The sequence below is a fragment of the Agrilus planipennis genome, unplaced genomic scaffold (assembly GCF_000699045.2).
Source record: "Agrilus planipennis isolate EAB-ADULT unplaced genomic scaffold, Apla_2.0 scaffold253, whole genome shotgun sequence".
NCBI classification, from domain to species: Eukaryota; Metazoa; Arthropoda; class Insecta; order Coleoptera; family Buprestidae; genus Agrilus; species Agrilus planipennis.
Window position 1 is genome coordinate 146417 of NW_020438991.1, and position 27611 is coordinate 174027.

The following is a 27611-nucleotide window of genomic DNA, read 5'->3' on the forward strand; positions in this document are numbered from 1 at the left end:
CTAATCTTGCATTTAAATAATAATGGTATGACAGTTTATGTATAATTAATGCATTTTCTTTGAAATTTTATTGATTTTCTTGTCTTACAGGTATTTTATTTTTACCTTTTATAAGTCGTTAAAATGTATTATATCTTAGATGCATTGTTTATATTAAAGTATTGTTATTTGAAATACTTGTCTATCGATGTTCATACGTTGTGTTTATTATAAATGCCATTAATTTGCAACAATAAATGTATTATTGAACAAAGTGTATCTTATTTAAATAAAATATAGGATAAAATTGCTAAATAAACCTCATTTTGATATAAACAGCGTTTTATTGATTAAAAATAACATTAAGACATCTTTTGAGAAATTTAATTTATAGTTATAATACTGGAAATGACCATAAATTATGATAGTAATAGTACAGTTAACCTTTCATGGTCGAACGATGTAGAAAAACGAAAAACAAGACTGAACAGATATAGTTGATCCCGCGCTAAAAATTCGTACTTTTAAAAAGACCTTTTGCAACTTATGCTCTCCTAATACAAATTTTCAGATTTAACAAACTTTTCAGTTTTGCGTCATATACAAGGGGCGGTCGAAAAGTTATGGAACGACAAAATTTCAAAAACAATTTTTGATTTTTCCATTACTTTATGACCAACCCTCGTATTTGGCTCAAAACCGAAACTTTTCATAAATTCCAAAATTTGTATTAGGAGAGCATAAGTTGCATAGGATCTTTTTCCATTACTTTCTGATCAACCGTCGTATTTGATTCAAATCCTAAGTGACTGCAGCGCCATCTAGCGGTACGCTCTTGAACTCCAATAGTTCAACAGTTTGTCACAAGAGGCGCCACCGTCGCGGCCCCCTTGCGGCAAATCGATGAACTAAGCAGTTCAGTCATCCCCCGCTAGAGGGCGCTGCAATCACTTAGGTTCCGTGAATAAAAATGAATACTCATCTAAGGATAGCCAAGGTCACACATTTTAACTTGTAATTTATTTATTTTGCTTTGTTTTAAATACATTCAACTATTACACTGATCAATGGCGATCGAAAGTCAGACATTTAACTTTTATTGATTTTACTTTGTTTTAAATGCATTCAACAACTATTACACAGGTAAAACACGCAAATGATAAAACAATAATGAGTTGATTTATTTATTTAGACAAAAATTACATCTATTACAACGATATTTATAATACACGATACAAACAAAATATCTCAGAAATAACAGTTTATAATGACTTATAAAAGTTACCACACAAAATACCTAAAAGAGAAAGACAAGAAAACAAATGGAGTTTCAAAGAAAATACAAGAAAGAACGTTATTTATTTATGAACTCTCATATTATTATTGAAACACATGATTAGGGAGAAAAAAGGCCCCCTAACCCTCTGTGGCCTCCACATCTCCCCTTATAGCCATCCTATCCACCCAAACGATATTAATTAACAAATAATTAATTTAGTTTTAACAATTATGCCAAAAAATCAATTTAGAAACATTTTAAATATCAACCTAAGTTGCAATTAAATAATATAACAGTTCATAAAGTAATAAACAAAATACCTGTAAAAGAAAGACAAGAAAACATGAAATTTCAAAGAAATTACAATAAAAAGCAAAAAAGAAAATGATGTCTTCGTTCTTCTTAGGAAATACCTCATTATCTGAAAGCAAATAGTGCAAAATTAACAGGACTAACGGCAAATACTAATAGTTTTGGTAGAGAAGATCGGACAGATTTCGCCAAGGCAAGCTGGGCAGTCGCCTATTGCTCCTATTCCAGATAACCCACTGTACCCTGTCTGAAAGGAAGTAACGCTAGAGTAGACTCGCGAAAAGTGTATAAGACACTTTTAAGATCAACTAAATAGCTAAGCCCAAGGGAAGTCGTTCGGGGAGGCCCTCCCTAATTCCACAAGGGTGAGAAGAAACACACACGATAACGAAACGTTGAATCATGTAGAACTCGTAGGGTAAATGCAAAGCAAATTAGGAAGAATATGCAGTAAGCTAAGCGAAGAGGTAAGCAAGGTTAGACTATACTACAACTACTAAACGTGTTATTTCTACTACTACACTACTACTACATACAAAAAAAAAAAAAAACATCTACAATCAACAATTACTTCAAATAAAATGAACAAAAATAAGCATGCAAAATAAAAACTAATTCAAATTAACTACAAAAAAACATGCAAAATAAAAAATTAATTTGAATAAAATCAACTTAATGAATTCTACTAGATAGAGCATGCAAGATAAAGAACTATTTCAACTACGGGGTCATCTCTGTCTTCTCCAACGTCGATCTGAAACAGATACGGTAGCAAATTGATTAATAAAGAGCAATTAAAATTAGTTATATCAAGTATTCTCACCTTAATCAACTGTAGATTGTAACATCCCAAACTTTGCAGGTGTAAAAAGCAAAACAAATCCGGCAAGAATACCATCCCAGAAAATTTGTTGTTTCCATGGAATTCAAGTTAATCTCCAGTTGCTCTCACACATCAGTTGAAAATTAACTTCATGATGTTGTTGACAAAGATGTAAACAGCTAATCACATTGGTTGTTTCAGTAGGACCAAGCTGAACTTTATTTCTTTCCCAATTGTTGAACACTGCAGAAATGAAGAAAAAACGTATTAATCACACTATTAATTACGGAAGGCATGAAACACCTAAACGAAAGAAATAATAAATTACACTCTCACATAAATAAGATATGAAATACAACAAAACATGCATCAAAACGCAAGTAAAATGACAGAATTATAAAATGGCGACAAGTGTCAATTTAAATCATAGCATAGATAAATGTTGCGAACTAATCATAGATGCATACAACGCCAATTTATGATGTAGACAATAGATAATTGTAAAAGAAATACCAAATATCACAGATCACGGTTAAGTATGTCTATGGTTAAGTTGCCGTTGATAATACATAAATGTCAGAAGGAAAACCATAGATGCTACAGATGACAAATTACTACGAATATAAAGTATAGTAAAACAATTGCTTACCTCGAGGATTATCGAAGGTGTTCGGGTTTTATTCCTAAGCGTTGACAGCAGAGAGTACCTCTAACAATAGATACTTTTGAAAGGAATAATGATACCATTGACAGTGAAATGAGCCACAGAGCAGAAGACACAACATCACATGCGCAACCTTAGAACAACCAACCATCAGTGTGAATTGGACCGCATGTTTCTTCTAAAAAACATTACAGGGGCTTCACTTCTCCAGGTTTCGAATCCTTCTTACTTGTCTCCTTGTTCATTTAAAGTGTTTAAATGATAACCTGTTGAAACAATTTAATGTTACTTTCATCTTAAATATTATGTATTAAAATATTAAGAACCATAACTACTATCAATAAAATTATAAAATATCAAACTTAATCATTAACTACTACAATTCAGAAAAGTAAAAAATTGTAGCAGTAACTATTGTCAAACTAATGAAGTACAAGATTTAAAAATTCACAATTCACTTCATAAATCCTTTCCAAGTCCAATAGAAGAAACTATGAATGGGGGGGCTCTGTTTCTCCACGTTTCGACTCCTTTTGATTTACCTCCTCATGTTCATCTTTATGTTTTAATGGAAACCTGTTGAAACAATTTAATATTACTTATATGTTCACTAGGTTTTGTTATTTTATTATTAATGATAATTACCATTGTTAACATCTTATGTCCAATGAATTTTTCAATCAGCCCATTAGTGGCATTTTTTGGAAATAAAATAAGTCACACTGTTACAGACATTACATCTGTAGTAGTTTTGTCCATCAAATCCTAGGTTGTTATCTCACAGCAAGCCTGTATTAAAAAAAAAACGAGTTAAAACTCTAGAATAACGAGGCAAAAATGAAAATTTTTCTAATAGAAATAAAGAATTTTTGAAGGCAGAGTAATATTTTTGAGAAATATTTTACACATTTTGGCTATAAAACGAAGGCAATTTTTCGAGGCGTGGTCACATCGATACGAAAAATCTACAATCATCGCCTAAACCTGTTTTGAAAATTTAAAAATTTTAACAAAACTATAATTATTCGACCTCAAATAAACTAAGAGTTTATAAAAATTCACAGTAGATGAACGAACGGGCAAGATGCCAAGATGGACTCCCATGTTGAAGCACGAAGACATCGCGTCAAAAAAGATCTAAGCAACGGTAATCGAAACCCGTCAATCACGAAATAGAAACATATTCCACACAATCAAATGAAAATTGAATAAGGATTAGCGCTAAATACCTTCAGGCGTCGTCTCCCTTTATAGACAGCGTAAATCAACGGACAGCAAAAACGAGATACACTCATGCACTGCATACTGCTGTAAGGCTTGCAAGAATATTCTAAAGCTATGCCCGAAACGGTGATGACGTAGAAACGGTACGCAGAAGCATCATATTAGACCTCTGCGACGGTTATTATTATTTTCGTAAGAAATCGTTCGAACAACATGAGTCAAGAGATAACGATATAAGATAATACATTCAAACAGTTCCTTTCACCGTGTCTCTTTACCCCGCTTCCTCAGCTAGGTTAAAAGCAATTTCGTTTGAAGAATAAACGATAAAAACTCATAAAAGCAGACACGAATTCAGGAAAATATTTCCACTATTAAATTCAAACAGAATTTTTATTATTCATTTTCATTGAATTAATTCCGAAAATAAACGAAATTTTGTAATTAAAATTCAAGTATAGTTAAGTATTTATACAGGGTGTTTCGCAACTGAAGAGAAAAAATGAAATGTTATATCAAAAAACTAGAATTCTAATTATAAATCAAAAAATAACTTTCTTCAGATAGAATTTCATTTAGATTTTCAGTTTTAAAAAATACGTTAATATTTTATTTAACAATTCATTTATTATTCTAAAGTAGAAAAAAAGCAAATACATATCAATAAAAGTTATTTTAACTCAACCCTTTAGATATTTTATAGGACCACTTAAAACGATTAGTTTATGTTGAGCCAATTAACACTATTGAGCAATTAAACGACTACGGGTCCATCTTTGTCTTCTCCAACGTCGATCTGAAACAGATACGGTGGCAAATAGATTAATAAAGAGCAATTAAAATTAATTAAAAATTCATTTATATCCGTCCAAGAGAAAACTCACCCGATTAGCGTTTAATTTGATGTATGTATGTATTCTTACCTGAATTAGCTGTAAAATGTCGTTACATGTGTGTAAATCAAATTGAGAAAGGATAGCAGGTCAGACATCCCATGTCATCATCGCTAAGACCAAAATTAACTTCCCAATCTAACTTATTTGTTAGCCAATCTCTAGAAACGGACAAAAAAACACTCAATTAATATTTTAAACTCTGTTTTAATAACTTCTTTTCATGAAACATTAAATATTAATGATTTTGAAATCGCCATGAACACAGGCACGCCCGCAAACGAAAAACTGCAAAAATCAAAGAAAAATAGGTAAAGGAAACACATCTCATATACAACCATAAACACACCAGTGTAATTTCGATTGCATACTGATAATTGCTCAAAAATTATAATATTAAAGCCATTTAAATATTATTTATATTTTTCAAATCAATAGAATGAACTAGAAAAATTTTGAAAGAACATTTTAACGAAAAAGTGCGTCACATCTGAAGTTATCATACTCTGCCTTTTATTTCCAAAAACTAAAAAGTACTTGTAATAAATCCCCTGAAAGAATTAATATTTCCGAAATTGATATAAAATTGATTAATAATTATAAATAAATAAAATGTGAATGTACCTATATTAATTGACCATTAGCACATATTCGAATTGCAAATATAAATTCTTGATTAATATTCATAAATTGTACTTTTTAATAAATAAATTATTAATATATGCTGCATCTATTTTGTTTTTTAAAAGGCTTAGAGTCTGTTATTCAAATAAATAAAACTGTTTTATGTGAGGTTTTAGGTATTTGGTGTTTTACTTACTTTGTTCCTCAAAAATTGTTTTTTCTTGCATGAACATTTATTTACCTAAAATTATGAATGAATTTTTTCTTGTTCTATGTATTCTCATTTTAATTACCTACATAATGTCCCAAGGAAAAGAAATCTCGTAAGAAGGATACCTTCATATCAGTGAAAGTGAAAGTGAAATTTCAATGTGCTCTTATTTCATTCACAACTCAAACTTTCCTAAAAAGCACAACAAAACAGGCTAAATACACTACTGCATTTATAAGATACAATTACAGATAAAAACAAAGCAAATATTACAACCTGCTGAAAATCAGTTCAATTATTTGACTGCAAAACAGTTCATTCTACAAATTCAAACAATCCTACCTTTTGATCCAATCTGTTCGTGTCCATACTGGTCATAGCCCTATTTTTCATCATGCAATCGTTTCTACAAAGGATTAAAGGAATATATATCACAAGTATTATATATTTCTAAAATATGGTTTCTACCTCCAGAAGTAACAGCACTAATTAACTACGACTAATCGACTAATTACTCGATGTACAAAAGTACCATTTTCTGAACATACCCATAGAACATATCACGTACCATAGTCTTCATTCCGCGCATGCGTATTAGTAATACCAATGAAATAAATTTCACACCAACTGTGAGCCGAACATCTGTGAGTAAAGTGTAATTCATAGACAAGGGATATACATAGACGATATATTCTTATCTACGGGATACTGCAATTTGATGTTTATCTATGACATGATAATAATATCCAATTTATCATATATCATTTATGAATTAATATGTAAATAAGAAAGTTTAACCTAATTTTTCATGTGGAGTAGTTTACGATTCACAATTTATTATACTAACTTTGTAAAGGAAAATGGTATAAAAAATTCTGTTACCTTATTTGGTTGAATGTAATATAGAACATTTTATATTTTTAGCTTCCTCTTTCATTATTACGAACAGCACAAAATCATCCTATGGTAAATGTTATTTTTGTTTTTTAAACTTCATCTTCAAAATATATTTTAATGTTTCAGTTAGTAGAGCTTAAAAATGGAGAAACATACAATGGTCACTTGGTTAGTTGCGATAATTGGATGAATATTAACTTACGTGAAGTAATTTGTACATCAAGGGTATTTTTTGAAACAAAATATTATCTCTTAGGACTACAACATTTAATTTCAGGATGGTGATAAGTTTTGGAGGATGCCAGAGTGTTACATACGTGGTAGTACAATTAAATACCTACGAATTCCAGATGAAATTATTGATATGGTAAAAGAAGAAGCTACTATTAAAAATCGTGGCAGAGATAATAAAACTGGTAAAAATCAAAGAGGGAGACCTGCAACTAGAGGTTAGTAAATGTATAGACTAGTCCATGATGAGTTTAGGGTAAAAATATTTAGAGAATCAAGAAAATTAAGAATTTTAAGAAACTATGCAAAATTTTCTTGATTTCATTTATATTTTTAGTTTATCTGAAAACCATCATAAGATATTACATATATTTATAACATACATTGTGTAATGTTGTTTGTTTTGTAGGTAACTTTGGTAGCAGGGGTGCAAAATCTGGAAATATCGGTAAAAATCCAAATCAGAAAATGAAACTTAAACAGTAATATACATGCTTTCTGAATATGAACTATTTTGTAATAGGTTTTAGAATTTACCATTGTTTTTCATTCCTGTTTTTTTAACATAATAAATAATTATTTGAAAGTAAGTGTGATTAATATTGAAAGAATAAAAATGACAACATTAATAACACTTTATAAAATTTATTAATTTTAACAGATCAAAAATGGACGGATCATTTGTACAACTTATTTTCAATCATTACTTTATAACAAGATTACGATTAGTTCTTATAGAAAATAAAGTGATATGTATATAATATATGTACTATTTAACTAAATGGTGTTATGGTGCGTATAATTAAAAAAATTCAACAACAGTAATGTATGCATTGTTTCATGATAACAAACCATGTAAAATTGATGTTATTGTAGTATTAATATATATGATTTAAAAATTGTTGAACTACAAAAATGGCATTGAGATGAATTATAAGGCCCCCATTAAATAGGATTTACATCATATAATTACAGAAAATTTTAAAAAGTCAAAGTTACGTTAAAATTGCAGCTCAAGATGAATACTAATTAATAATTAAATACACATAGATTTATGGACTATAACAATATTTTGTATGTTACAGATTAACCTCAATATTCAAATATTTGTTGTATCAGAAAGGAAAGCATAGATAGGTAAATAATTAAAAAGATAGTAAGTACTTGCCGAGAATAAATACATAAAAGAAACTAAAAAAAAAAACAATAATACTATTTCAACTATCAACGAAATAAGTCAAAAATTAGCTGCCTGAGAATTGGTTCGATTTACAAAATCAATAGTAAGATAAAAATTTATTTTCTCCCTGATTAAAAAAAAAATACTGATCAATTTCGATTTAGAGAGTGCTAACGAGTGCGTTTGTAACTGCCTTTAAGTACGCTCTTAAGAAGTTTTAATTAACTTTAATATTTTTTTAAATATTCAAAACGAAAATTACTTAATTTATGAAACAACACAAAAGAAACATATTCACGTCGATAAAATACAAACCTTAATACTTAATTAGATACAAAAATTTAATCAAGCTTCAATTTAAAGGCTTCATAATAAAAAAGATTGCGAATTTTAGTCAAGTAAAAATCAATTAACAAACAAAACAATTAAGTACTTTTGTGGCCATAGTGTAAATGGCACTAAATTTAATTGTAAATTCATCCTATAATTTAGATCAATTAAATCCCCTATAAGAATTTAGAATGAATCAGGCGATTCTTTCTAAAGCACTACTATGAGCATCTTGATTGGGCATTGTAAAGAATGATTTAAAAGTTAGCTTACTTTCTGGTTTGCAATTTAAGTGTTTGATTACATACTGACATGGACACGTTACCGAGGGACAGTGACGGTTCCCTTGGGCTGGTGGACTCTTCAGATATCCTCTCACCATTTCCTTACCCCAACGTGAAGCATATCTTAGAAATAACAGGGTTGCCCTTTCCTAGATATTAAAAGCGGTGTATTACACAATTAAGAGGAATGTTTTACTTAAACATGAGAAAATTGAAAGAAATTTTGCAAGAATGCTATCAGAGGTATTCGTAGAATATCCCCTCAATTTTAAAATCGTTGTATCGTGGTTAAAATAAAGAGTACACCCTTTGAATAGTAATAAAAGTAACTTAAAAAAACATCCATGAACCACATGAAAGGTAATGTTTTTAAACTAGGTTTTAAAAAATTATCTGACCCTTATATTTTACTTGCAATAACAATGAAAAAAATAAAACAAACAAAAGTGCATTAAAAAAACGTTAATTAAAACAAAACGAACCATATTACATTTTTAGTCCAGTCCTGTTTTGGCCAATATTGCTGACCAACAACGGCAACAGTCTCTTAAATCAGTCCGTGGTCGTTTGTTAACTAGAAGCTCTTCAATATACTGACACGGACAAAGAGCACTATTGATATGCCGCGGATTTGAAGGATTCCCCGCAGCTTCGTCCAAAGTCCAATCTAATCGTCTTCTCAAATAATCTTTTCCCCATCTTTGTAAATAACGCAAAAATACTTGTTCCGACAGGCCCTGTTACAGTTACACATTTTAAACTTTCGACGTAGAAGAAATACAAAAGTAGGTTGCATTTAACAGGCAACAATTTTGAAACAATTTTTAAGAGTGGCTGCAGCTTTTAAAAATTGCCAAACGCACTTTTGCTTGCTTTATTAATTATTTTTACTTGTTCTTTGTGAATAAACAACTTATTAACAAATCATTTAATCCCTTCCGATTTTAATTTTTATATATCTTTTTAGTTACCTAATTGTCTTCAGGAGGAACTAAAACTAAATAAAAATAACGGTATTAAAACAATCATTTTCTAGATAATTTTAACGTAATGTTGACGATTTGTTACACCAAACGTTTCGATAGCTCTCACAGTTGCGTAAAATTAGTAACACATTGGCTAATAAGGATGTATTCTGCTACCGATTATTTTGAAAATATTATATTAACTAAAAATCGTATAACTTGATAAATTTTATACTATTTATGTTTTTGATATTATTATCAATTCAAAGATTAAATAAAATTAAACTAATGAAAGCATGTTTCTAAAGGCGACTGAAAGACTAACTTCTGAAATTATTTCAGTTTTAAGTTAATTTATTTCAAAAAGAAAGCATGGCAATTAATTCAGTCAATAATAAAATTACTTTTAAAAGACTATACATATTACATAATATTATGTATATAAAGTGGCATAAGGAAAAAGAAGAGTATCAAAAATAAAATACTATATTTTGAATGAAAAATTTAAATTAGTAAATTGCATACCACTCATTAACTTTTCATTAACTAAAAATCACAACAAAACCTCATTAAAAACAAATAAAACTCACCTGTTTTCGAGACAATCTTGTAGTCCTGCTCCCCTGTATAACAATATCATTTGCAGAAATATCCATTCTTTCTTCCCACCCTGCTGCTTCACGTTCTTGAAGTTCGATGCTTGTTTGCAAATGTTGAATGCAAGGGGCTGAATCCATGTAAATAAAGCACATATTTACTTTATGACATGATATTTTCCCTCTGTCGTCCAGTGCAAGGAGTATTTTGTGTCTAAGGAATTGTTTGTTTACGTGTGCTAGGCATCTTTCTAAATTACGAGCCAACTTAAATTTCAACCACATTGACAGAAATATAGCAGCAGCATTAAGTACAAGCCATCCAACTCCTAGACCAAATAGTGGTAAGCCTGTCAATCCAGAGAAAAGAAGACCGAGAAGAACACAAAAAGCAATCGTCAGCCACAAAAATAAGACCCGCTTATAGCAGATGTTGTATAGGCTAAATCGTACATCGTTTGTAAGCAATTCCATGGCATGTACATATTCTTCTACAGTCAACTGGAAATAAAAATTTCTATTGTACATTTACTAAACAATAATAAGAACAAGAATACACGAAATAGTGTAGATAAAAAAGTATTAGGCAGAAAAGAAAAATAAAAGCACACAACTTCAAATAAAATGTATTTTACTTACAAAAATGCAAGCGAAGAAATAATTTTTATACATTTACTTCTGAAAAAGTTGCTTTTATTATTGCAAAGATGTCTACTCAATACTTTCAAAAATTCTTTCACTTTGACCAAATAGTGTGCAATAATAAAATAAAAGGATTATTTTATTTCTTTAAATATCACTAATCTATCAGTTACTGTGAGCACGAAACTGTTAGCACCATTGCTTCGAGCGATCAAAATTCACTTGTGAACAATTCATTTAATCACCGTCTTAAAAATTGTTTGCAAAATTAAATTTAAAGGAATTGTTTGTAAATAGATATGCAACACATCGTACTATTCAGCATAAGAAATTGCTGATACTAACTTTCATTTACATAATAAAAATATTTACAATCTACACTATTCTTAATTCACAAAGTCAATTTTAGTGTAAAGTGAAGGTACAAATCTTGCATTTGAGTTTGTTTACCCAGAAGCATCACACCCCTTCTCTTATTTCACAAAATCAGATAATACAAAAAACTGTTTTAATAAATAAAAATGTTTTATGGCTGCACTAATGATAATTAATATCTGAACTAATTATGAAACTCAACTTATCCTGGGGTAAATTCACATTCCTTGTTTAGAGATCGTTTTTATAGAATAACTGGAGTATAATATTAACTTACTGTTAGTCCCTGTGCCATCAGTTCCTCTGGTACTAACTCCGGGCGAAACTGTGCTGGTGTTATCCATGGAAAACGAGTGTTTGTAGGTAAAAGAGTAACAATAACATCACCGTTAGCTGCAGATAAAAAAGTTAGTTAATTTAGATGAGACAATTACTTTTAATACTTACAGAATCCCTGTCTTATGGGCTCCACAGTAGCAACAGGTAGGTCAACAATTCTTAAAGGTTTTGGATTCAAACCAGTCGAATTACCACTCTCAGAAATAGACGAGCTTAGACTTTTATCTAAATTAACTTGTACACTTTCAGTAGAAATAACTGCTGGTTCTTTACTGTGACTACTCTCATTATCATCGAATTTAACCCAACTTTTTCTAGGTGCTGGATTGTTTGCAAGAGACGAATCCTCTTGTCCTATTTCCGATTTGTTTGCTGCTTCAACACTCATAATGAATTTAAACAATTATTAATTCGTATTTTACATAATTTCACAAAAGTGTCGACCCACTCCCTATCAGCATTGCTAAACGATTTTTAACGAGGCTAAAGTTCTTTCGTTGATGTTAATAATAATAAATTACGAATACTTATATATTATTAGCATATTAGCTATCATAAACACGTATCAGCTATCATACCTATTCATGTATACCTATACGTGCCTTAACGTAAACATATTTATGTATTAAATAAAATAATAATATGAATGTGTAAAGGTACGTAATGGTACTAATGTAAAGAATAAACCAGGATGGGGATAATAATAATAATTATAAAATAAAAAATTGAACCATTATACAACGTGTTATTATACAAAAAGGCGATTTGTGTTTTATTTGCTCCAGATGCAACAATCTTTTTTGCGATAAATGTCTCAATTAGTATGCTCACCTCCGATTTCATTGAAATTTTAATTGTCTCACGTGATACTTGGGGACGGGAACCATTCTTTTCCTTAGTTTCGGGAGTTGAAAAAAGTAAGTAAAACAACTAAACCCAACCCACAGCTAAACTAATTAATCAACAATAACGTTTTTTTTTTTTTAAGAAATACACAGTGAGTGTTACCTTTTCTTACCATAGCCTTATGATCCTAAGCAATGGGGTAAAGTTAAAACCTTACTTTTGGTTGGTTCGTTTAGTTGTAGGTTGGGTTTGGTAGTTTTACTTACTTTTTCCAATCCCCCAAAAATTTCTGGTTTCAACAATTTATATATTTTTAAAAAGTACGTGATACTGAAGATAAGCATACTAATAATTCAGACATTAACCTTTTTTTTAATCTATGTTTGCTTTCTTTATTAAATTATATGATCAGAATTTTTCCCCATCTTTTTTAATTTAATTTTTACCGTTTGATCGTAAGATTCATTTACTATTTGATTGTTTAGTCATAATATTACGGTAGAAAAAGCCATAATGCTGTACGTACCGCTTACCGTAGAAACCAGTCATTGACTGATAGCATAGATAATAGATCTACAAAGGGTAATGGACTGATAGCATACTGATAGTTTTTCAGTTTTCTTCGTGTTCTTCAATTATTGCAAGAATTATTCCGTAATTTCGTAGACAGGGAATAGACTGCGCATTCTCTATCTGGCTATGGTAAATACGGGCATGAACGTGTGAGGGACAAAGGGATCGTTCGGGAATCCGATACTACCCAGTCGTACGGACGGCTGGGTGTCTTCTGAAGATTTCCCCTCTTCCACGAAAACAAAAAAAAAAGGGATCGTGAGGCCAATAGTTGCCTCTTTCTTTGGGTTTTACAAGCTTTGCTCAGTCCATTCTCTATGTCTATGGCGTAGTTCATGTGTCTTTTTTTATTAGAACCTTTTCTGTCATTTGCTTATATATGATCCAATAAATAATACTTTCGACCTACTATATATTTCTTATCTATGATCATCTCCATTATCATTACCCTTTGTGTATCTATTATCTATGTCCATTATACATTTTTGTTGTGTACCATAGCCGAAAGGTAGAATGTTGTAAAGTTTGTTTTGATAGTGAAATAAGTAATAATTTTTATATTTAACGGTGCGAAATTTCACGATGTAACTTAATAAATTATTCAACGGGACATTGTAGTGGATATCTGTGAAAGCAAATGTTGACTTTGGATAGTATTATTCTTTTGCTGTTGCTGAAGACGTATTGTCATTTGAATGTCAGTAAATCCAGCTACAGAAATGGACGTTGATTCGCCCGTAGGACCCCTCAAAAGGTGCTCCAGTGCTCCAACAATTAACGAAAATAATTCCACAATGACTACATCCCCATCAATTAATCAAACACCCAGGTTGTAGTTATTTTGTTGGTGGATTCCATTCAACATTTTTAAAATTTTAAAATGTTTTAGCAGAGAGGCACCATCGTTTAATTTGTATGGATTTCACAACCAGCCACGGATAAGAAGATTTAGTGCAAGCTTTACACCTATATCTGGTTCTCCAGTGAGTAGACTTTGAACGGTTTATACCTTTGTTTGTCTGTAGTTATTTTGAAAATTGTGTTGATTTCAGAATTCAATAAATTTACCCCATATTTTTGTCAAAATTAGTTTTGTCATAGTCAATAAATTCAATATGAAACAAATAAAATATTAAAAACTGCATAACTAATTTTCATGGAAAGTATATGATTTAAAAGTTACTGTTAGGATACTTTTATAATAAAAATAATAAACAAATTAACCCATACAATTACCAAGAAAAAAATTGTCAAGTGTTATGTACAGATAGTTTCTACCTCCTTAGATTAAATAAAGTATGAAAATAAGTAAAAAACTTGTTAAATTTGTAGAAAATTTTTCTTTAAAATGTTCTGATACTAAATACTCACATTTAATCAGTCATGTGGTTTTTGAGATTTTTTTCAGAAACTGCATTTTTTACACAAAAAAAAATATTGTCAATGATCTTGATTGAAAAGTTTTACTTCTCATGCAAATCATGTGAACATCATTTTAATTTGTTTCCTATTGTTTCACAGAACTGTGGTTTGAGATTAACACCTCGCATTAGTCAAATACGTCAGGAGGAATATGCTGATATAAGTAATTTAAGAGAATTGGCTCATGAAAGAGAAGTTCATCACAATATGCAAATTTCTCAATCATGGGAAGATTTAAGACTGGTTACAGATTCAAATGAACAAAAAGGGACAAAAATGGGTCCTTTACATGTTAGCCTACCATGTTATGGTACAAATTGTAACTCACCATCTCCAACGAGGTTGAGTTCGCCAGGTTTCCAAAGTCCTACCAGAGGAAGTCGTACTTTCGTTCGACGAAGTGCCAGCCCTGTCCTCAGGCCTAGTCCACTTGGAGTTAAGCGAAAACTCGACGACGACACATGTCATTTAAGTCCACGTGCTAAACGATTGAATAGCTTTAGTTCTTTTGAAAGAACGGGTCTATTAACCACTACTTCTAGTCCTTTATTTGGATCGTTGAGTTCTACTGGAACACCAGAATCTGTTTCAAGTGCAGATTCTCCGAATTTTCACTTTCGTCTAATGGATAGTCCTTCACCAAATCCCTTGCCTCCACCTGAACCAATGATTCTTTCTAAAACCGATCAGAATATGACTGAAAGTCCTAGCTAAAGTGCCATATATTAGATTATTTTTTATAATATATTTATTAGTTANGGGAATGAAACATATTAAGTGTTTTTTCATGTATGCTGTTGATAGACGAAATTCGACCGTAGGGAGGACACCATACTAGCCTCCGATTGTTCGAGCACATATGTATAAAACAAATCCATAAATAGCTTATGGCGTTATAGTGAACAAATTCATCAGTCCCTTCGACATTATTATAATCAATCCATCAGTGAACAAGTTTTGTATATTTTATCTCAAGTAGCTTTAATTATTCTAGATAAATTGAAAATCGATTATGTCCTGAAAAGGTATTTGTTCCCTGATATCTTTAATCCACTGTTTTTTAAACTAATTTAAGATATAAATAATGACTATTTGCTTGTGGAATTAAAAAAATAAGTTCTGTAAACGCCTCTTTCTAAAAGACAAAATGAATTTTCACCGATAATTAGAGCAATAGATTGACACAGGCAACATTCTAAATCATTTTGAAGGGATGTAGCTGTGTATCAACGCGTTATCTACCCCTCGCTCTTATAGGTCTCGTATTTTTAATACTAATTAATACTGAGATCTATTTATTGTACCAAAAAATGCAGCAAAGATACTTGTATATTTGTTAGCTACAAACCATAGCTTATGTTATAAAAAATAGCGATAAAGTATCGTTTCAAAAGAGTATGAGACCTATATGTAGTTAGGGGTAGTTTAACTCTTAATTATCACACTGTGAATATAGAACTGAAAATAAAATAGAATTAATAAAGTATTGGTTTCATATTTTTCTTTACTATATTTGCATCTCATTTCCTGATAAGAGAAACAAGTTTGATTACTTGTAAGTAAATGTTAATGAGTTCTAAATATTTTTTTTGTTTCTGTGAATAGTAAATAGCAGTGGTTTCTACTGAATTAATTCAAACAGTTTGTAATAAGTTACCAAATGTATTTTCTTTTTTTTCCTAAAGAATACCTCTAATTTAGATTAAAAATACATTTCATAATAGCACTTCGCAGTCTACATTACAAATCTATGAACTATGCTTATGTATCTAATTGGTAAATTAACTAATCGAGTTTATTAAAAAATGATATTTAGTTGTTATATATATATATATAGTTTGTGTACATTTCGTACATTAACATTTATTGCAATGTCATTTGTAAGGTAAATTGTTTTTATTTAAAATAAACATTAAAAATCGAAGCGAACTTTTTTACATTTTTGTTAATGTACAGATTATAAACCTTACGATATTTTATAAAGCGCGCCTTTTATAAAACCACTGAAACTTTCCAATTAAACATCTATTAGTTCTTAGTGATATGGTAATGGCTACGGATGGCAACAACGGGTAGTGATTTAGCATGTTTAGCAGCACTGTCAATTATTATAACTTTACTTACGCGTCACGATCAGATTATAACTTAAATAAAAGGAAATATATGGTAACGGTATTAAAAACAAATATTTCTGCCACCATAGATACCATAATGGGGGTGTAAGACAGGAACTCGCTACAGCACAAGTTTATATGCGATGAGAAATGTCAATCAGTTTCTATGATCAGTTTGGTGCAAAGCTTGATGATCATTGTATGACGTTTATGTATGTTTTTATTTATTTGTATAGTGCAACCACGAAGTTATAAAAGTGTAAAAAAGTAAAATGGCGTCGTCCCGTAAAAAGCAAGACGAAAAGAACTTAAAAACTTTAAGAGAATTGGCTTCATTACCATATAATAAATATTGTTTCGATTGCAATCAACGAGGGCCTACATACGTTAACGTCACCATAGGTTCTTTTGTGTGTACGAAATGCTCCGGAATGTTGTAAGTATCTCCTGTTTCTATAATTTGATTAATTACAAATGCAGTAGTTTGGTTTTAATCATTTTATCACTTGGTAACAATAGTTTAAAAATGATAGTAAAAATAACTGTTTCGTACTGGATGTATTCGAAGTTTCCGGTACGATAAATGTTATCAACAGAAAAACTTCCACTTTGATCTTTATAGAAACTAAAATATTTCAAAAACAATAATTCCAAAAACTATTCTGATTTGTAGAAAAGCATGATGAGGGAAGGTATTTTATATAAATTGCTTGAGTATCTGCTGCCTATTATTTTGTTAAACAAACAATCGTAATACTGTTTACAAGATAAACACAAATAAATATAAAACTTGAATGAAGGAAGTTATTTGTTCACATATGAACATAATACATTGTCTTCAAAGAAGTAATTGTTTCAAACACCTTATAAAAAAATACTTTTTTTTACAAGTATGGTATTGTGGCACTGGTTATTATAAACATTTATTTTTTCTATGTATATTTAACTTACCTAGTTAAAAGAAGCTTAAAATTACTTTCTTTAATGCTATTATCAGATAGTAATAATGAATGAGTTGTGGATTTGAAAAATTACAATAGCAAGTTTGGAAGTTGTTTCAATTTCTAGAATCTTTCTAACGTTACTCATGTACTTTTTTATGAATTTATTTTCTGTTTAGTACTAGATACAAAAAGGCAGTTTTTACAACAAAATAAATTCATTCGTTAGTACTGTGATAAACTTGCACATCGCATTTTAATAAATAATATATACTTGAATGAATTTTAAATAGTGTGGTATTTTATTATATTTCCTACAAGTGAAAATGTAAATGTAACGAGATGTATTTTATTTTTTTGTACTTTCTGAACAAAGTGAAAATTTCATTTTTAAATAGAAAATGTGTTAATTATACAAACATTGAAAAGGGTTTATTTAATAAGTAACGACTTATTTGATTTACGTAGGAAGGGTAGTATACTATAAAACACGCAAATTATTATTCAGAACAGATGGGGGTAATTACCATGACGTTAAATTTTGTATGGTATCTTTAATGAAATATAACTAAGCAATCGATGACTCATTTAATGTCTGTTCTGATAACCGTGCGTACTCATACACTTTTATTAATACCTAGTAATAATCAAAGAAGCAAAATATAAAAAAAATTCTCGTTATTTTGTTGAATTTGCTGGATCATGCTGAAACATTAATTTTTTATACATCTGTGTGTAGTATAAATAAACTCTGCATTTTATTTAACAAAAGTCGTTTTACCATTAGATATTTGGTAATACTGAAAATTTAACTAATTAATTTATAACTAATGAAAATTGATCGGTATACAAGTTCTCGACAAAGAATATGAAAAGTACTATTAATTATTCCAATTGATGACAATATTAATATTTTTATTTTATTTACTAGGAAATTGCAGTATAATGTTCTCCAAAGACGTTAATAAATATATTATCTAAATTTATTATGTCAGATTTATTCAATTTGTAAGGTTTTTGGAACGATTGAAAATTACTTTTTTCAATACTAATTACTGCTTTTGTTCTATTTTCTTATTTAGTTTGTATGATTAATGATTGTTTCTACTAAATTTCGCAGTTAAATTTTTCATTATCTGGAGTGATTCATGTTTTAATTGTGCGCTAATGATTTGCGGTTTTTTTGGTAAAAAAGACCGTTTAAATTGTTACTATAAAACACACATCGATTATGAGAAAATGAAGGTTATATTTCGCTCCAAGCGGAAATTTACTTTGCATTTTATTTAAAAAACATTTTAAGATTATTTTAAGAATTAAAGATTATAAAATGCAATAGTAACGAAACGTAAGTAAATTTAAAATCAATCGCTGTAAAATAATAGTTTCAATAAAGCATATATAAACACAATTTTTCAGTATAAAATCATAAAGAAAGTCCCCAAATCTACTGTTCTACAGTATTTTCATTTAAACAAAAAAATGATTTCAATATCATTTTTTGTCCGCGCGATAATCATGCAGGAAAAAAGTTGCAAAATATGTTGAAAACTACAGTAACTTCCCTACGAATAGAAAGTTAATAAATGAAAAAGGAAATGATATTGTATAAAATTCATTGCAATTTTAATTTTATTCCCTCTTTAAATTTAAAATTTAATTACAGACGAGGGCTGGCTCCGCCGCACAGGGTAAAGTCGATTTCTATGGCTGCGTTTTCGCAAGAAGAAGTTGATTTTTTATGTAATCGGGGTAACGATTACTGTCGTCGAACGTGGTTAGGATTATACGAAAATAACACGCAACGAGATTTGCGGGACGAACAGGCCATCAAAGATTTCATGGTAGATAAATATGAAAAGAAACGTTACTATTTAGAACCATCCGCGGTCTCTGTTATCAAAAACACTCCCATCAATGCCGCAGCTTCGTCGTCTCAGATAGTGAACAAAACCGCTCCCGACGTGAAACCTCTAAGTAGTATTTTACCACAGGTCAAACCTCTAATGGTGAATAGAAATTCTAAACAGCAAAACATTGCGAATATGACGAGGGGTAATATTTCACGAAACGCAAGGAAAGAGACCGACGATTTCGTTGCAGATTTCGGTTCTGCCGATATTTATAACGCCGCAGGTTCAAATGTCACTGTGGACAAACGCAACAACAATTTAACAACTCAACCGTCCTTTTCTTCTTCAAACACCACCGACAATAAGAATAATTTTACTAACAGTGGTAAGAATAATTTAGATAGTCAGTTCGTTTTTCCATATAACCTGTCTCCCTCCTCTCGCTGTTAGAATCATAACGAATAAGTTAGTATCCATCCTGATTCCTTTAAATATGTTAATTCATTGAATAAATACCAGATTCACCTCTTTTTTTTTAATAGAATTATAAACAAATTACGATGGTCTGATTGTTTAACTGCTGTTTCACTGTTTCCAGTGGAAGATTTCAATTTTGCAGATTTCTCCTATTTTAACACATCTTTTAATGAAGTGCCTCAATTCCCAATGTTCAATGTCAGTAATCGGTGGAGTAAGTTCGAGTTGTTTTTGATAGTTGTGTTTCTCTTGTACATTATAATTTGCATTACAAATGTACTATTCCGTTAAGTTTGCATGTCGATAGAATATTTCTTTTTATTGAGCTTCTTATGTTAATCCAATAAACAGGACTATTACATTACTTTGCTGGTAGAAACTGCTGTTGATTTTTATTTTCGGTTTTTGACCGTTTTGTATTAATGAAAAAAAAAAATGAAATGCTCGAAACGTCAGACGTTACTTTAACGATTTATTGTTTTTACGTTTGACGAATTTTTTACTACTCTTTTCAACCTACGATCATTTTTTCGTTACTATTAATAGGTCTTCCGACTCTGAGTACTGCTAATGTTCCTATTCAAGCTCATAACATAGGGGGGCCTCCAGCTCCTTCTGAAGACCGTTATGCCGCTCTTAAAGATCTTGATAATGCTCTCAAATCACAACCCACTTTGGATTGGAATTCTTCAGGTTCTAATGGCTCTCTTTACAGTTCTTCTGCAACTCCTACTAGCTCTCTATATAGTTCGCCTTCGCCTCAGAACTCTTTGTTCGGGTCACCTCCTAGTCAAGGTAAATATTAATAAAAATACGTTACGTAATGACAAATAACATCTAATCCTGCTTTTAGGTCAGTTTCTAAATATGTTTCCTCAACAACAAAGTGTCAACAAAATGTCTAATCCATTCAATACAAATTCAATTTGGAACAGTGACGATATGCAGACAAAAACTACAAATGGCGTGGCTAATCCATTTCAAATAGAAATGCCTAAAGTCAACGGATTTACGCAGAATTTTCCAAGTCCATATATTTCCAACAACACTCAAACGTCGTGGAATGCTAATCCTTTCATGGTAATTAATTTTTGATCTATTTTAATTTCTTTTTTTAAACGTTACTGACTTAATCCTTTATTTAAACAGCTAGGCTCCATGTCGAATGGTCATTCGAATAATCCTTTTTTGTGAGTTGACCTGTTTAGTCTCAACGCACGAATTGGGCTCATGCTAAGAAATATTTTATATAGTAACGTGATCGTATATAATTATAGAACGTTAAATAATCTGTTTTATTTATTTATTGTTTTTCGATATTTAGTTTAATAATTTTTGTTCTTTTTCTCGTGTAAAACACCAAAATGTTTATTTTTTATAAATGCGTTTCTTTTACTGTTAAAACGAACAACAAACGCTGCAATATCGAGCTTGAATATTATACTTATTGAAGACAATGTACTTTTGCCTAACAAGGGAAAAATAATGATCTTTAGCAAATAGGTCAAATAATAGTATTTTGTATGAGTGTACACGACATGCTGGGGTCGAGGTTTCGCTAATCTAAAACATTTAATCAGTGCCTTACTTTTTTATTTGCTATAATTAATAGATTGAAATTAACTTTTTACAAACGGCCTGAATTTTGTGAGATCGTAGTATTTAAACGCGTGGATAATACTACATTCGTTAAACTTAATTAATTTCATCGTTAGTGTGTTGTAAATACAGTATAAACTCTGTACAGCGAAATGTAAAACACTGAACATTACGTTACTGAGAGTTCATCATATGCGGAGTAGAAAAAGTAATATACATAAAACATACGTTTAGGAGTACAAGTATACTACTTTAGGGATAGAAGAAAAATAAAAATAGAAATATTTAAATATTTTATGGCGGCCAAACTACTAACAAATGAAAGAACGAATTTGGAACAATGACGACAGTCGAGATAAACATAAGCTAGGTAATAAAATCGCTTGATGGAATTGTGCTGCAATTCTTATCAATTTCGGCAACTTAGTGTTTTCAAAGAAATAATAATTGTTTATTTTCTTTAAATAATGATGTTTTGTTTCATTATTGAGAGTGGGTGCTACACTACTTGGAGTGAATGAATGTATGGGTAATAAGATTAAATAATTTCTTCGTTAAATAGGAATTTGTTATATGGAGTTTACACTGTATTATGGTCTGGTTTAAAAAAACGTTTTTTGTTGTGTGCCATAAAATCGTAACTTTAAATATCACGTCCATCGAAAGGCCTAGACCCTAGAAGAATTCAGAAAATGCTAAAAATTACTACTTGTCTTAGGTAGAACATTTTAGCAATTCACAAAAATGTTTTTTGTTCCTTGTAGTTTTCGACAATTTGCTGTTATTAAAAAAATCGTGATTTATGGAGAAATGAATTTAGACGTGTGCATTTTTTTGAAAAATCTAAAATCATCATAAAAATATAATCAAAATAATTAATATTCATTTTCAACTCTACAAATTGTATACCAATAAAATAATAAAATTAGTTTAAATTTCACTTTTAGAATTAATTTGATTTAAACTTTTTTTTAAGATAAGATGTTTTAGATTTTCAATATGCACACACACTAAAAGTTATATAAATTTAAGAATATTCTGTGATAACATTTGATAACACAGAAAGCATAATGCTTGTACTGCTTTCGAAAAAGTTTAGAATTAAAAATTATTGTTATGCTTAATGACAAAAAAAGAGAGGACAAAAAGCTAATATATGAATATATTTTCTTGCAGAAAAACATACCTAAACAATTACTTTTAACTTTCAAAAAGAATGATTTTTTGTCCACAAGCAGTTATTTGAACAGCTGTATATGTATTTATTCCAACAGCACAACATGTACAATTATATATATAAAACTAATATGTACATAAATAAACTGTGAAAAATGACATCACTTGCCTTTTTTTACAATTTTAATCTCCTGATTTCATCTATTTTAAAGTCGATTCTATAAAAAAAAAAACAATTAACTGCCGGTTTACGAAGAAATAAATGAGGGTATTGAAATTAAAATGATAATTGAGAAGACAATTTCTACAGTATGTATTAAATCACTGATTGCATTATTTGTAGTAAAAAAAATCGAAAATCATAAAGAAATAATGCCTTTTAAATGTGTACGTGTATTTTATATATTTTTTTAATGAAAGCTGTTCGTATTTAATTAAGATACTAATTGATATAGTCCGGTCTACTGTAAACATTACATAATGGAAACGCCGTATATTATGACTAACATATTAATTATGCTAGACCGCCGTAAACCGCGAACAAATTAAACGTTAGATTATACATAGAAACTAATGCCTACTAGGCCTAAAATTTCAACATTGCTTTTGCGCTATTGTTGTAAATCTCCGACATATTTAATACTTGCCAAACCGTATTAGCTACAGAAATATTTTATTCCTTAACACACTTTAGATAGGTGCACAATTCGTTGTTAGCGATTGTGCAATTTTTGTATATATCAGACTGTTATAAATTTCTTTCATAAACGTGAAAATTTGTATTAATATTATAAACTTGATGGCAAATTTATCCAAAATATAAATCAAATTAACGATATGAGTGTGATTTTTGATAATAAATTAACATTTAAAGATCATCTGGAATATGTACGAAATAATAAAATGTTGCAAATAAGTCTTAATTTTGTATTGCATAAATCGATGAATTTCAAGAATGTAGATAATTCCCGTAGCTTATATAATTCTTATGTAAAATCAAAAAAGGTTGGTATACACCAATTGTTTGGTGTTCTAGTACTGCTGTACTTTTGAGAAAATTTAAAAAAATGTAATATAAGTTTGTGCAGTTGTATCACGGTGCATGAAGAAATCATTGCAAGGTATATAATTAAAATGAGTTGTTTTTTGACCTAAAATTTCTATCTTTACGATCTTACCGCATATACTATATAAGTTGATAAAGAAAAAGTAGTGCTTCATCAAATTTCATATTAGACCAATGGTTGTAATACCCATAGTTATTATTATTATTAGCTCATATATGAATAAGAGCATACAAATTGTGAAATCGATATACTAGAATTAGGTAAAATGAGATATAATGGTAACTTAGTTGAATTTAAAAGGACTTTGAATGCTTATAAGTTTTTGAGTCCGTTGATTCATTAAATAAATAAGTAAAAAAGACCGAAAACCGTTAATCATTAATAAAAATTAAAGCAGACTTTTTAAAAGTAGTCAAGTACCTTAAAGACATTATACTCCTCAGTTCGGTCGGAGTTAATCTCCAAGTCAAAGAACTTTCGTTACCCCAATAGTCAGATATTTCGGAAACCTTCTCCAAGTTTAGTACTGTAGCTATTTGCGTTAGCCTTGCAAACTTGTCTCTTATTGACCAGGACGTAGTAGTCGTAAGGTAAGCGGCCAAAGATCTAATCTCTTTGTCTAATATCAAACCCCCTAACTAAAAAAGAAATATTGTTTTAAAATTAAGGACATAATCTAGCAAGTGAAATATATTTGTAATTCCCTCCCATAATACTCAATTCCTGTCCTATTATTATAACGTCATATACAAATAAGCATATGTAGTTGGTTTGATAAGTGGCAGGACTGTCGACAATTTTAAAAATTTGGTACATTTCACTTTGCCAAAGTGTTAGCAACATTGTTTTTATTGCATGGAATTTTTCGTCTACAAGGCAACATTTATGGGAAACGTTACTTTTGCTTTCATTTGAAAAAAAATCTGCTGCTGAAACTAACCGTTTACTCGTCAAAGATTACGGTGAGTATGCTCTCTCTGAAAACTCGTGCAAAGAATGGCTCAGGAGCATAAAAATTGGTGATTTCACCCACATCTAATGTCGGTATTATCAACCTGAGACTGATTTTAATATGATAAAATTTAATAATTTATACTACCTGACTGAAAGATGAAGATGAAAAAAAGATAGTGGAAAATAAGAATGATTAGATTAAAACTTGAATATGTTCAATGTCATCACTAGCAAGTCTAAAACGTGAATCGGCTTTAACCATCACAAATCTAACAAAAGAAAACAGGAAAAAAAAGTTCAATAACCGCAGCTACGACGGCCTATAGGGCCAAAATCTATTAGACATGTTTCATGAATCGAATAGGGAGAAAAGTTTTAAAAATATGGAAAAGGAACAACTGCCATTTTCAGATGTTTTACCCATTAAAAATATTTAATAAATTAGGATTTGACGTTTTCAGAAAGGAAATTAACACTAACAAGCATTAAACACTGGTGGGAATGAAACATATTAAGTGTTTTTTCATGTATGCTGTTGATAGACGAAATTCGACCGTAGGGAGGACACCATACTAGCCTCCGATTGTTCGAGCACATATGTATAAAACAAATCCATAAATAGCTTATGGCGTTATAGTGAACAAATTCATCAGTCCCTTCGACATTATTATAATCAATCATTATAATCACTGCGAAATTAATTAATATAATAATTTATATTTTATTGAATTTGTATTATTATCATATAGAATGATTTTTTGTCCACAAGCAGTTATTTGAACAGCTGTATATGTATTTATTCCAACAGCACAACATGTACAATTATATATATAAAACTAATATGTACATAAATAAACTGTGAAAAATGACATCACTTGCCTTTTTTTACAATTTTAATCTCCTGATTTCATCTATTTTAAAGTCGATTCTATAAAAAAAAAAACAATTAACTGCCGGTTTACGAAGAAATAAATGAGGGTATTGAAATTAAAATGATAATTGAGAAGACAATTTCTACAGTATGTATTAAATCACTGATTGCATTATTTGTAGTAAAAAAAATCGAAAATCATAAAGAAATAATGCCTTTTAAATGTGTACGTGTATTTTATATATTTTTTTAATGAAAGCTGTTCGTATTTAATTAAGATACTAATTGATATAGTCCGGTCTACTGTAAACATTACATAATGGAAACGCCGTATATTATGACTAACATATTAATTATGCTAGACCGCCGTAAACCGCGAACAAATTAAACGTTAGATTATACATAGAAACTAATGCCTACTAGGCCTAAAATTTCAACATTGCTTTTGCGCTATTGTTGTAAATCTCCGACATATTTAATACTTGCCAAACCGTATTAGCTACAGAAATATTTTATTCCTTAACACACTTTAGATAGGTGCACAATTCGTTGTTAGCGATTGTGCAATTTTTGTATATATCAGACTGTTATAAATTTCTTTCATAAACGTGAAAATTTGTATTAATATTATAAACTTGATGGCAAATTTATCCAAAATATAAATCAAATTAACGATATGAGTGTGATTTTTGATAATAAATTAACATTTAAAGATCATCTGGAATATGTACGAAATAATAAAATGTTGCAAATAAGTCTTAATTTTGTATTGCATAAATCGATGAATTTCAAGAATGTAGATAATTCCCGTAGCTTATATAATTCTTATGTAAAATCAAAAAAGGTTGGTATACACCAATTGTTTGGTGTTCTAGTACTGCTGTACTTTTGAGAAAATTTAAAAAAATGTAATATAAGTTTGTGCAGTTGTATCACGGTGCATGAAGAAATCATTGCAAGGTATATAATTAAAATGAGTTGTTTTTTGACCTAAAATTTCTATCTTTACGATCTTACCGCATATACTATATAAGTTGATAAAGAAAAAGTAGTGCTTCATCAAATTTCATATTAGACCAATGGTTGTAATACCCATAGTTATTATTATTATTAGCTCATATATGAATAAGAGCATACAAATTGTGAAATCGATATACTAGAATTAGGTAAAATGAGATATAATGGTAACTTAGTTGAATTTAAAAGGACTTTGAATGCTTATAAGTTTTTGAGTCCGTTGATTCATTAAATAAATAAGTAAAAAAGACCGAAAACCGTTAATCATTAATAAAAATTAAAGCAGACTTTTTAAAAGTAGTCAAGTACCTTAAAGACATTATACTCCTCAGTTCGGTCGGAGTTAATCTCCAAGTCAAAGAACTTTCGTTACCCCAATAGTCAGATATTTCGGAAACCTTCTCCAAGTTTAGTACTGTAGCTATTTGCGTTAGCCTTGCAAACTTGTCTCTTATTGACCAGGACGTAGTAGTCGTAAGGTAAGCGGCCAAAGATCTAATCTCTTTGTCTAATATCAAACCCCCTAACTAAAAAAGAAATATTGTTTTAAAATTAAGGACATAATCTAGCAAGTGAAATATATTTGTAATTCCCTCCCATAATACTCAATTCCTGTCCTATTATTATAACGTCATATACAAATAAGCATATGTAGTTGGTTTGATAAGTGGCAGGACTGTCGACAATTTTAAAAATTTGGTACATTTCACTTTGCCAAAGTGTTAGCAACATTGTTTTTATTGCATGGAATTTTTCGTCTACAAGGCAACATTTATGGGAAACGTTACTTTTGCTTTCATTTGAAAAAAAATCTGCTGCTGAAACTAACCGTTTACTCGTCAAAGATTACGGT

At 30.0% G+C, this 27611-nt stretch overlaps 4 protein-coding genes and 5 long non-coding RNA genes across 16 annotated transcripts; 3 read left to right on the top strand and 6 right to left on the bottom strand.

Moving 5' to 3' along the window:
• Nucleotides 1–2285: 2285 nt before the first annotated feature.
• Nucleotides 2286–4706, bottom strand: LOC112904772. 3 transcript variants are annotated; one of them, XR_003231341.1, is made up of 6 exons: nucleotides 4287–4704; nucleotides 3703–3846; nucleotides 3516–3633; nucleotides 3043–3323; nucleotides 2394–2636; nucleotides 2286–2324 (listed from the first exon to the last, which is right to left on the bottom strand). It is a non-coding gene; the product is annotated as an uncharacterized LOC112904772 (long non-coding RNA). The 3 variants fall into 3 exon arrangements; XR_003231342.1 differs by having other exon boundaries at nucleotides 3509–3633; nucleotides 3703–4706; XR_003231340.1 differs by having other exon boundaries at nucleotides 3703–4701.
• A 503-nt stretch (nucleotides 4707–5209) lies between these two features.
• Nucleotides 5210–6928, bottom strand: LOC108739805. Its single transcript, XR_001938235.2, has 6 exons — nucleotides 6892–6928; nucleotides 6478–6651; nucleotides 6352–6415; nucleotides 6092–6201; nucleotides 5995–6039; nucleotides 5210–5335 (listed from the first exon to the last, which is right to left on the bottom strand). It is a non-coding gene; the product is annotated as an uncharacterized LOC108739805 (long non-coding RNA).
• On the top strand, nucleotides 6761–8341 carry LOC108739796 (U6 snRNA-associated Sm-like protein LSm4). Its single transcript, XM_018473858.2, has 5 exons — nucleotides 6761–6872; nucleotides 6934–6975; nucleotides 7033–7131; nucleotides 7184–7355; nucleotides 7547–8341. The coding sequence occupies exons 1-5, from the start codon at nucleotides 6870–6872 to the stop codon at nucleotides 7621–7623; spliced, it is 393 nt and encodes a 130-aa protein (XP_018329360.2). The 5' UTR covers nucleotides 6761–6869; the 3' UTR covers nucleotides 7624–8341.
• LOC108739808 (transmembrane protein 268) lies at nucleotides 7767–12406 on the bottom strand. Of its 4 annotated transcripts, none has more exons than XM_018473870.2 (5): nucleotides 11957–12406; nucleotides 11787–11902; nucleotides 10487–10993; nucleotides 9422–9668; nucleotides 8988–9080 (listed from the first exon to the last, which is right to left on the bottom strand). In XM_018473870.2, the coding sequence occupies exons 1-4, from the start codon at nucleotides 12234–12236 to the stop codon at nucleotides 9426–9428; spliced, it is 1146 nt and encodes a 381-aa protein (XP_018329372.1). In that variant the 5' UTR covers nucleotides 12237–12406; the 3' UTR covers nucleotides 8988–9080; nucleotides 9422–9425. The 4 variants fall into 4 exon arrangements, with proteins under 4 accessions (XP_018329373.1, XP_018329372.1, XP_018329371.1 ...); XM_018473869.2 differs by having other exon boundaries at nucleotides 9414–9668; XM_018473871.2 differs by lacking the exon at nucleotides 9422–9668 and having other exon boundaries at nucleotides 7767–9080; nucleotides 11957–12397.
• A 1319-nt stretch (nucleotides 12407–13725) lies between these two features.
• LOC108739810 (protein FAM122B) lies at nucleotides 13726–15441 on the top strand. 2 transcript variants are annotated; one of them, XM_018473873.2, is made up of 3 exons: nucleotides 13726–14096; nucleotides 14157–14250; nucleotides 14789–15441. In XM_018473873.2, the coding sequence occupies exons 1-3, from the start codon at nucleotides 13963–13965 to the stop codon at nucleotides 15401–15403; spliced, it is 843 nt and encodes a 280-aa protein (XP_018329375.1). In that variant the 5' UTR covers nucleotides 13726–13962; the 3' UTR covers nucleotides 15404–15441. The 2 variants fall into 2 exon arrangements, with proteins under 2 accessions (XP_018329375.1, XP_018329376.1); XM_018473874.2 differs by having other exon boundaries at nucleotides 13727–14096; nucleotides 14160–14250.
• LOC108739813 lies at nucleotides 15231–16903 on the bottom strand. The gene is made up of 2 exons (XR_001938236.1): nucleotides 16814–16903; nucleotides 15231–15365 (listed from the first exon to the last, which is right to left on the bottom strand). It is a non-coding gene; the product is annotated as an uncharacterized LOC108739813 (long non-coding RNA).
• A 73-nt stretch (nucleotides 16904–16976) lies between these two features.
• LOC108739807 (arf-GAP domain and FG repeat-containing protein 1) lies at nucleotides 16977–22454 on the top strand. 2 transcript variants are annotated; one of them, XM_018473867.2, is made up of 6 exons: nucleotides 16977–17239; nucleotides 19411–19982; nucleotides 20196–20288; nucleotides 20621–20869; nucleotides 20928–21154; nucleotides 21224–22454. In XM_018473867.2, exons 1-6 carry the CDS (start codon nucleotides 17076–17078, stop codon nucleotides 21266–21268), a joined length of 1350 nt encoding a protein of 449 aa, XP_018329369.1. In that variant the 5' UTR covers nucleotides 16977–17075; the 3' UTR covers nucleotides 21269–22454. The 2 variants fall into 2 exon arrangements, with proteins under 2 accessions (XP_018329369.1, XP_018329370.1); XM_018473868.2 differs by lacking the exon at nucleotides 20196–20288.
• Nucleotides 22455–22921: 467 nt separating this feature from the next.
• LOC112904776 lies at nucleotides 22922–25534 on the bottom strand. Its single transcript, XR_003231349.1, has 2 exons — nucleotides 24337–25534; nucleotides 22922–23067 (listed from the first exon to the last, which is right to left on the bottom strand). It is a non-coding gene; the product is annotated as an uncharacterized LOC112904776 (long non-coding RNA).
• A 118-nt stretch (nucleotides 25535–25652) lies between these two features.
• On the bottom strand, nucleotides 25653–27606 carry LOC112904777. The gene is made up of 2 exons (XR_003231350.1): nucleotides 27068–27606; nucleotides 25653–25798 (listed from the first exon to the last, which is right to left on the bottom strand). It is a non-coding gene; the product is annotated as an uncharacterized LOC112904777 (long non-coding RNA).
• Between the last annotated feature and the right edge of the window lie 5 nt (nucleotides 27607–27611).

Bases quoted from the DNA above. Each gene is read 5' to 3' on its own strand.
- LOC108739810 (XM_018473873.2), top strand. From the start codon at position 13,963: ATGTCAGTAAATCCAGCTACAGAAATGGACGTTGATTCGCCCGTAGGA. The intron at 14,097-14,156 runs GTTGTAGTTATT...AAAATGTTTTAG, and splicing joins TCAATTAATCAAACACCCAG to CAGAGAGGCACCATCGTTTA. The intron at 14,251-14,788 runs GTGAGTAGACTT...ATTGTTTCACAG, and splicing joins CACCTATATCTGGTTCTCCA to AACTGTGGTTTGAGATTAAC.
- LOC108739807 (XM_018473867.2), top strand. From the start codon at position 17,076: ATGGCGTCGTCCCGTAAAAAGCAAGACGAAAAGAACTTAAAAACTTTA. The intron at 17,240-19,410 runs GTAAGTATCTCC...ATTTAATTACAG, and splicing joins ACGAAATGCTCCGGAATGTT to ACGAGGGCTGGCTCCGCCGC. The intron at 21,155-21,223 runs GTAATTAATTTT...TTATTTAAACAG, and splicing joins GGAATGCTAATCCTTTCATG to CTAGGCTCCATGTCGAATGG.
- LOC108739808 (XM_018473870.2), bottom strand. From the start codon at position 12,236: ATGAGTGTTGAAGCAGCAAACAAATCGGAAATAGGACAAGAGGATTCG. The intron at 10,994-11,786 runs GTAAGTTAATAT...TTTTATTTCCAG, and splicing joins TGATGGCACAGGGACTAACA to TTGACTGTAGAAGAATATGT. The intron at 9,669-10,486 runs GTGAGTTTTATT...TAACTGTAACAG, and splicing joins CAAGATTGTCTCGAAAACAG to GGCCTGTCGGAACAAGTATT.
- LOC108739796 (XM_018473858.2), top strand. The intron at 6,976-7,032 runs GTAAATGTTATT...TTAATGTTTCAG, and splicing joins CAGCACAAAATCATCCTATG to TTAGTAGAGCTTAAAAATGG. The intron at 7,132-7,183 runs GTATTTTTTGAA...ATTTAATTTCAG, and splicing joins AAGTAATTTGTACATCAAGG to GATGGTGATAAGTTTTGGAG.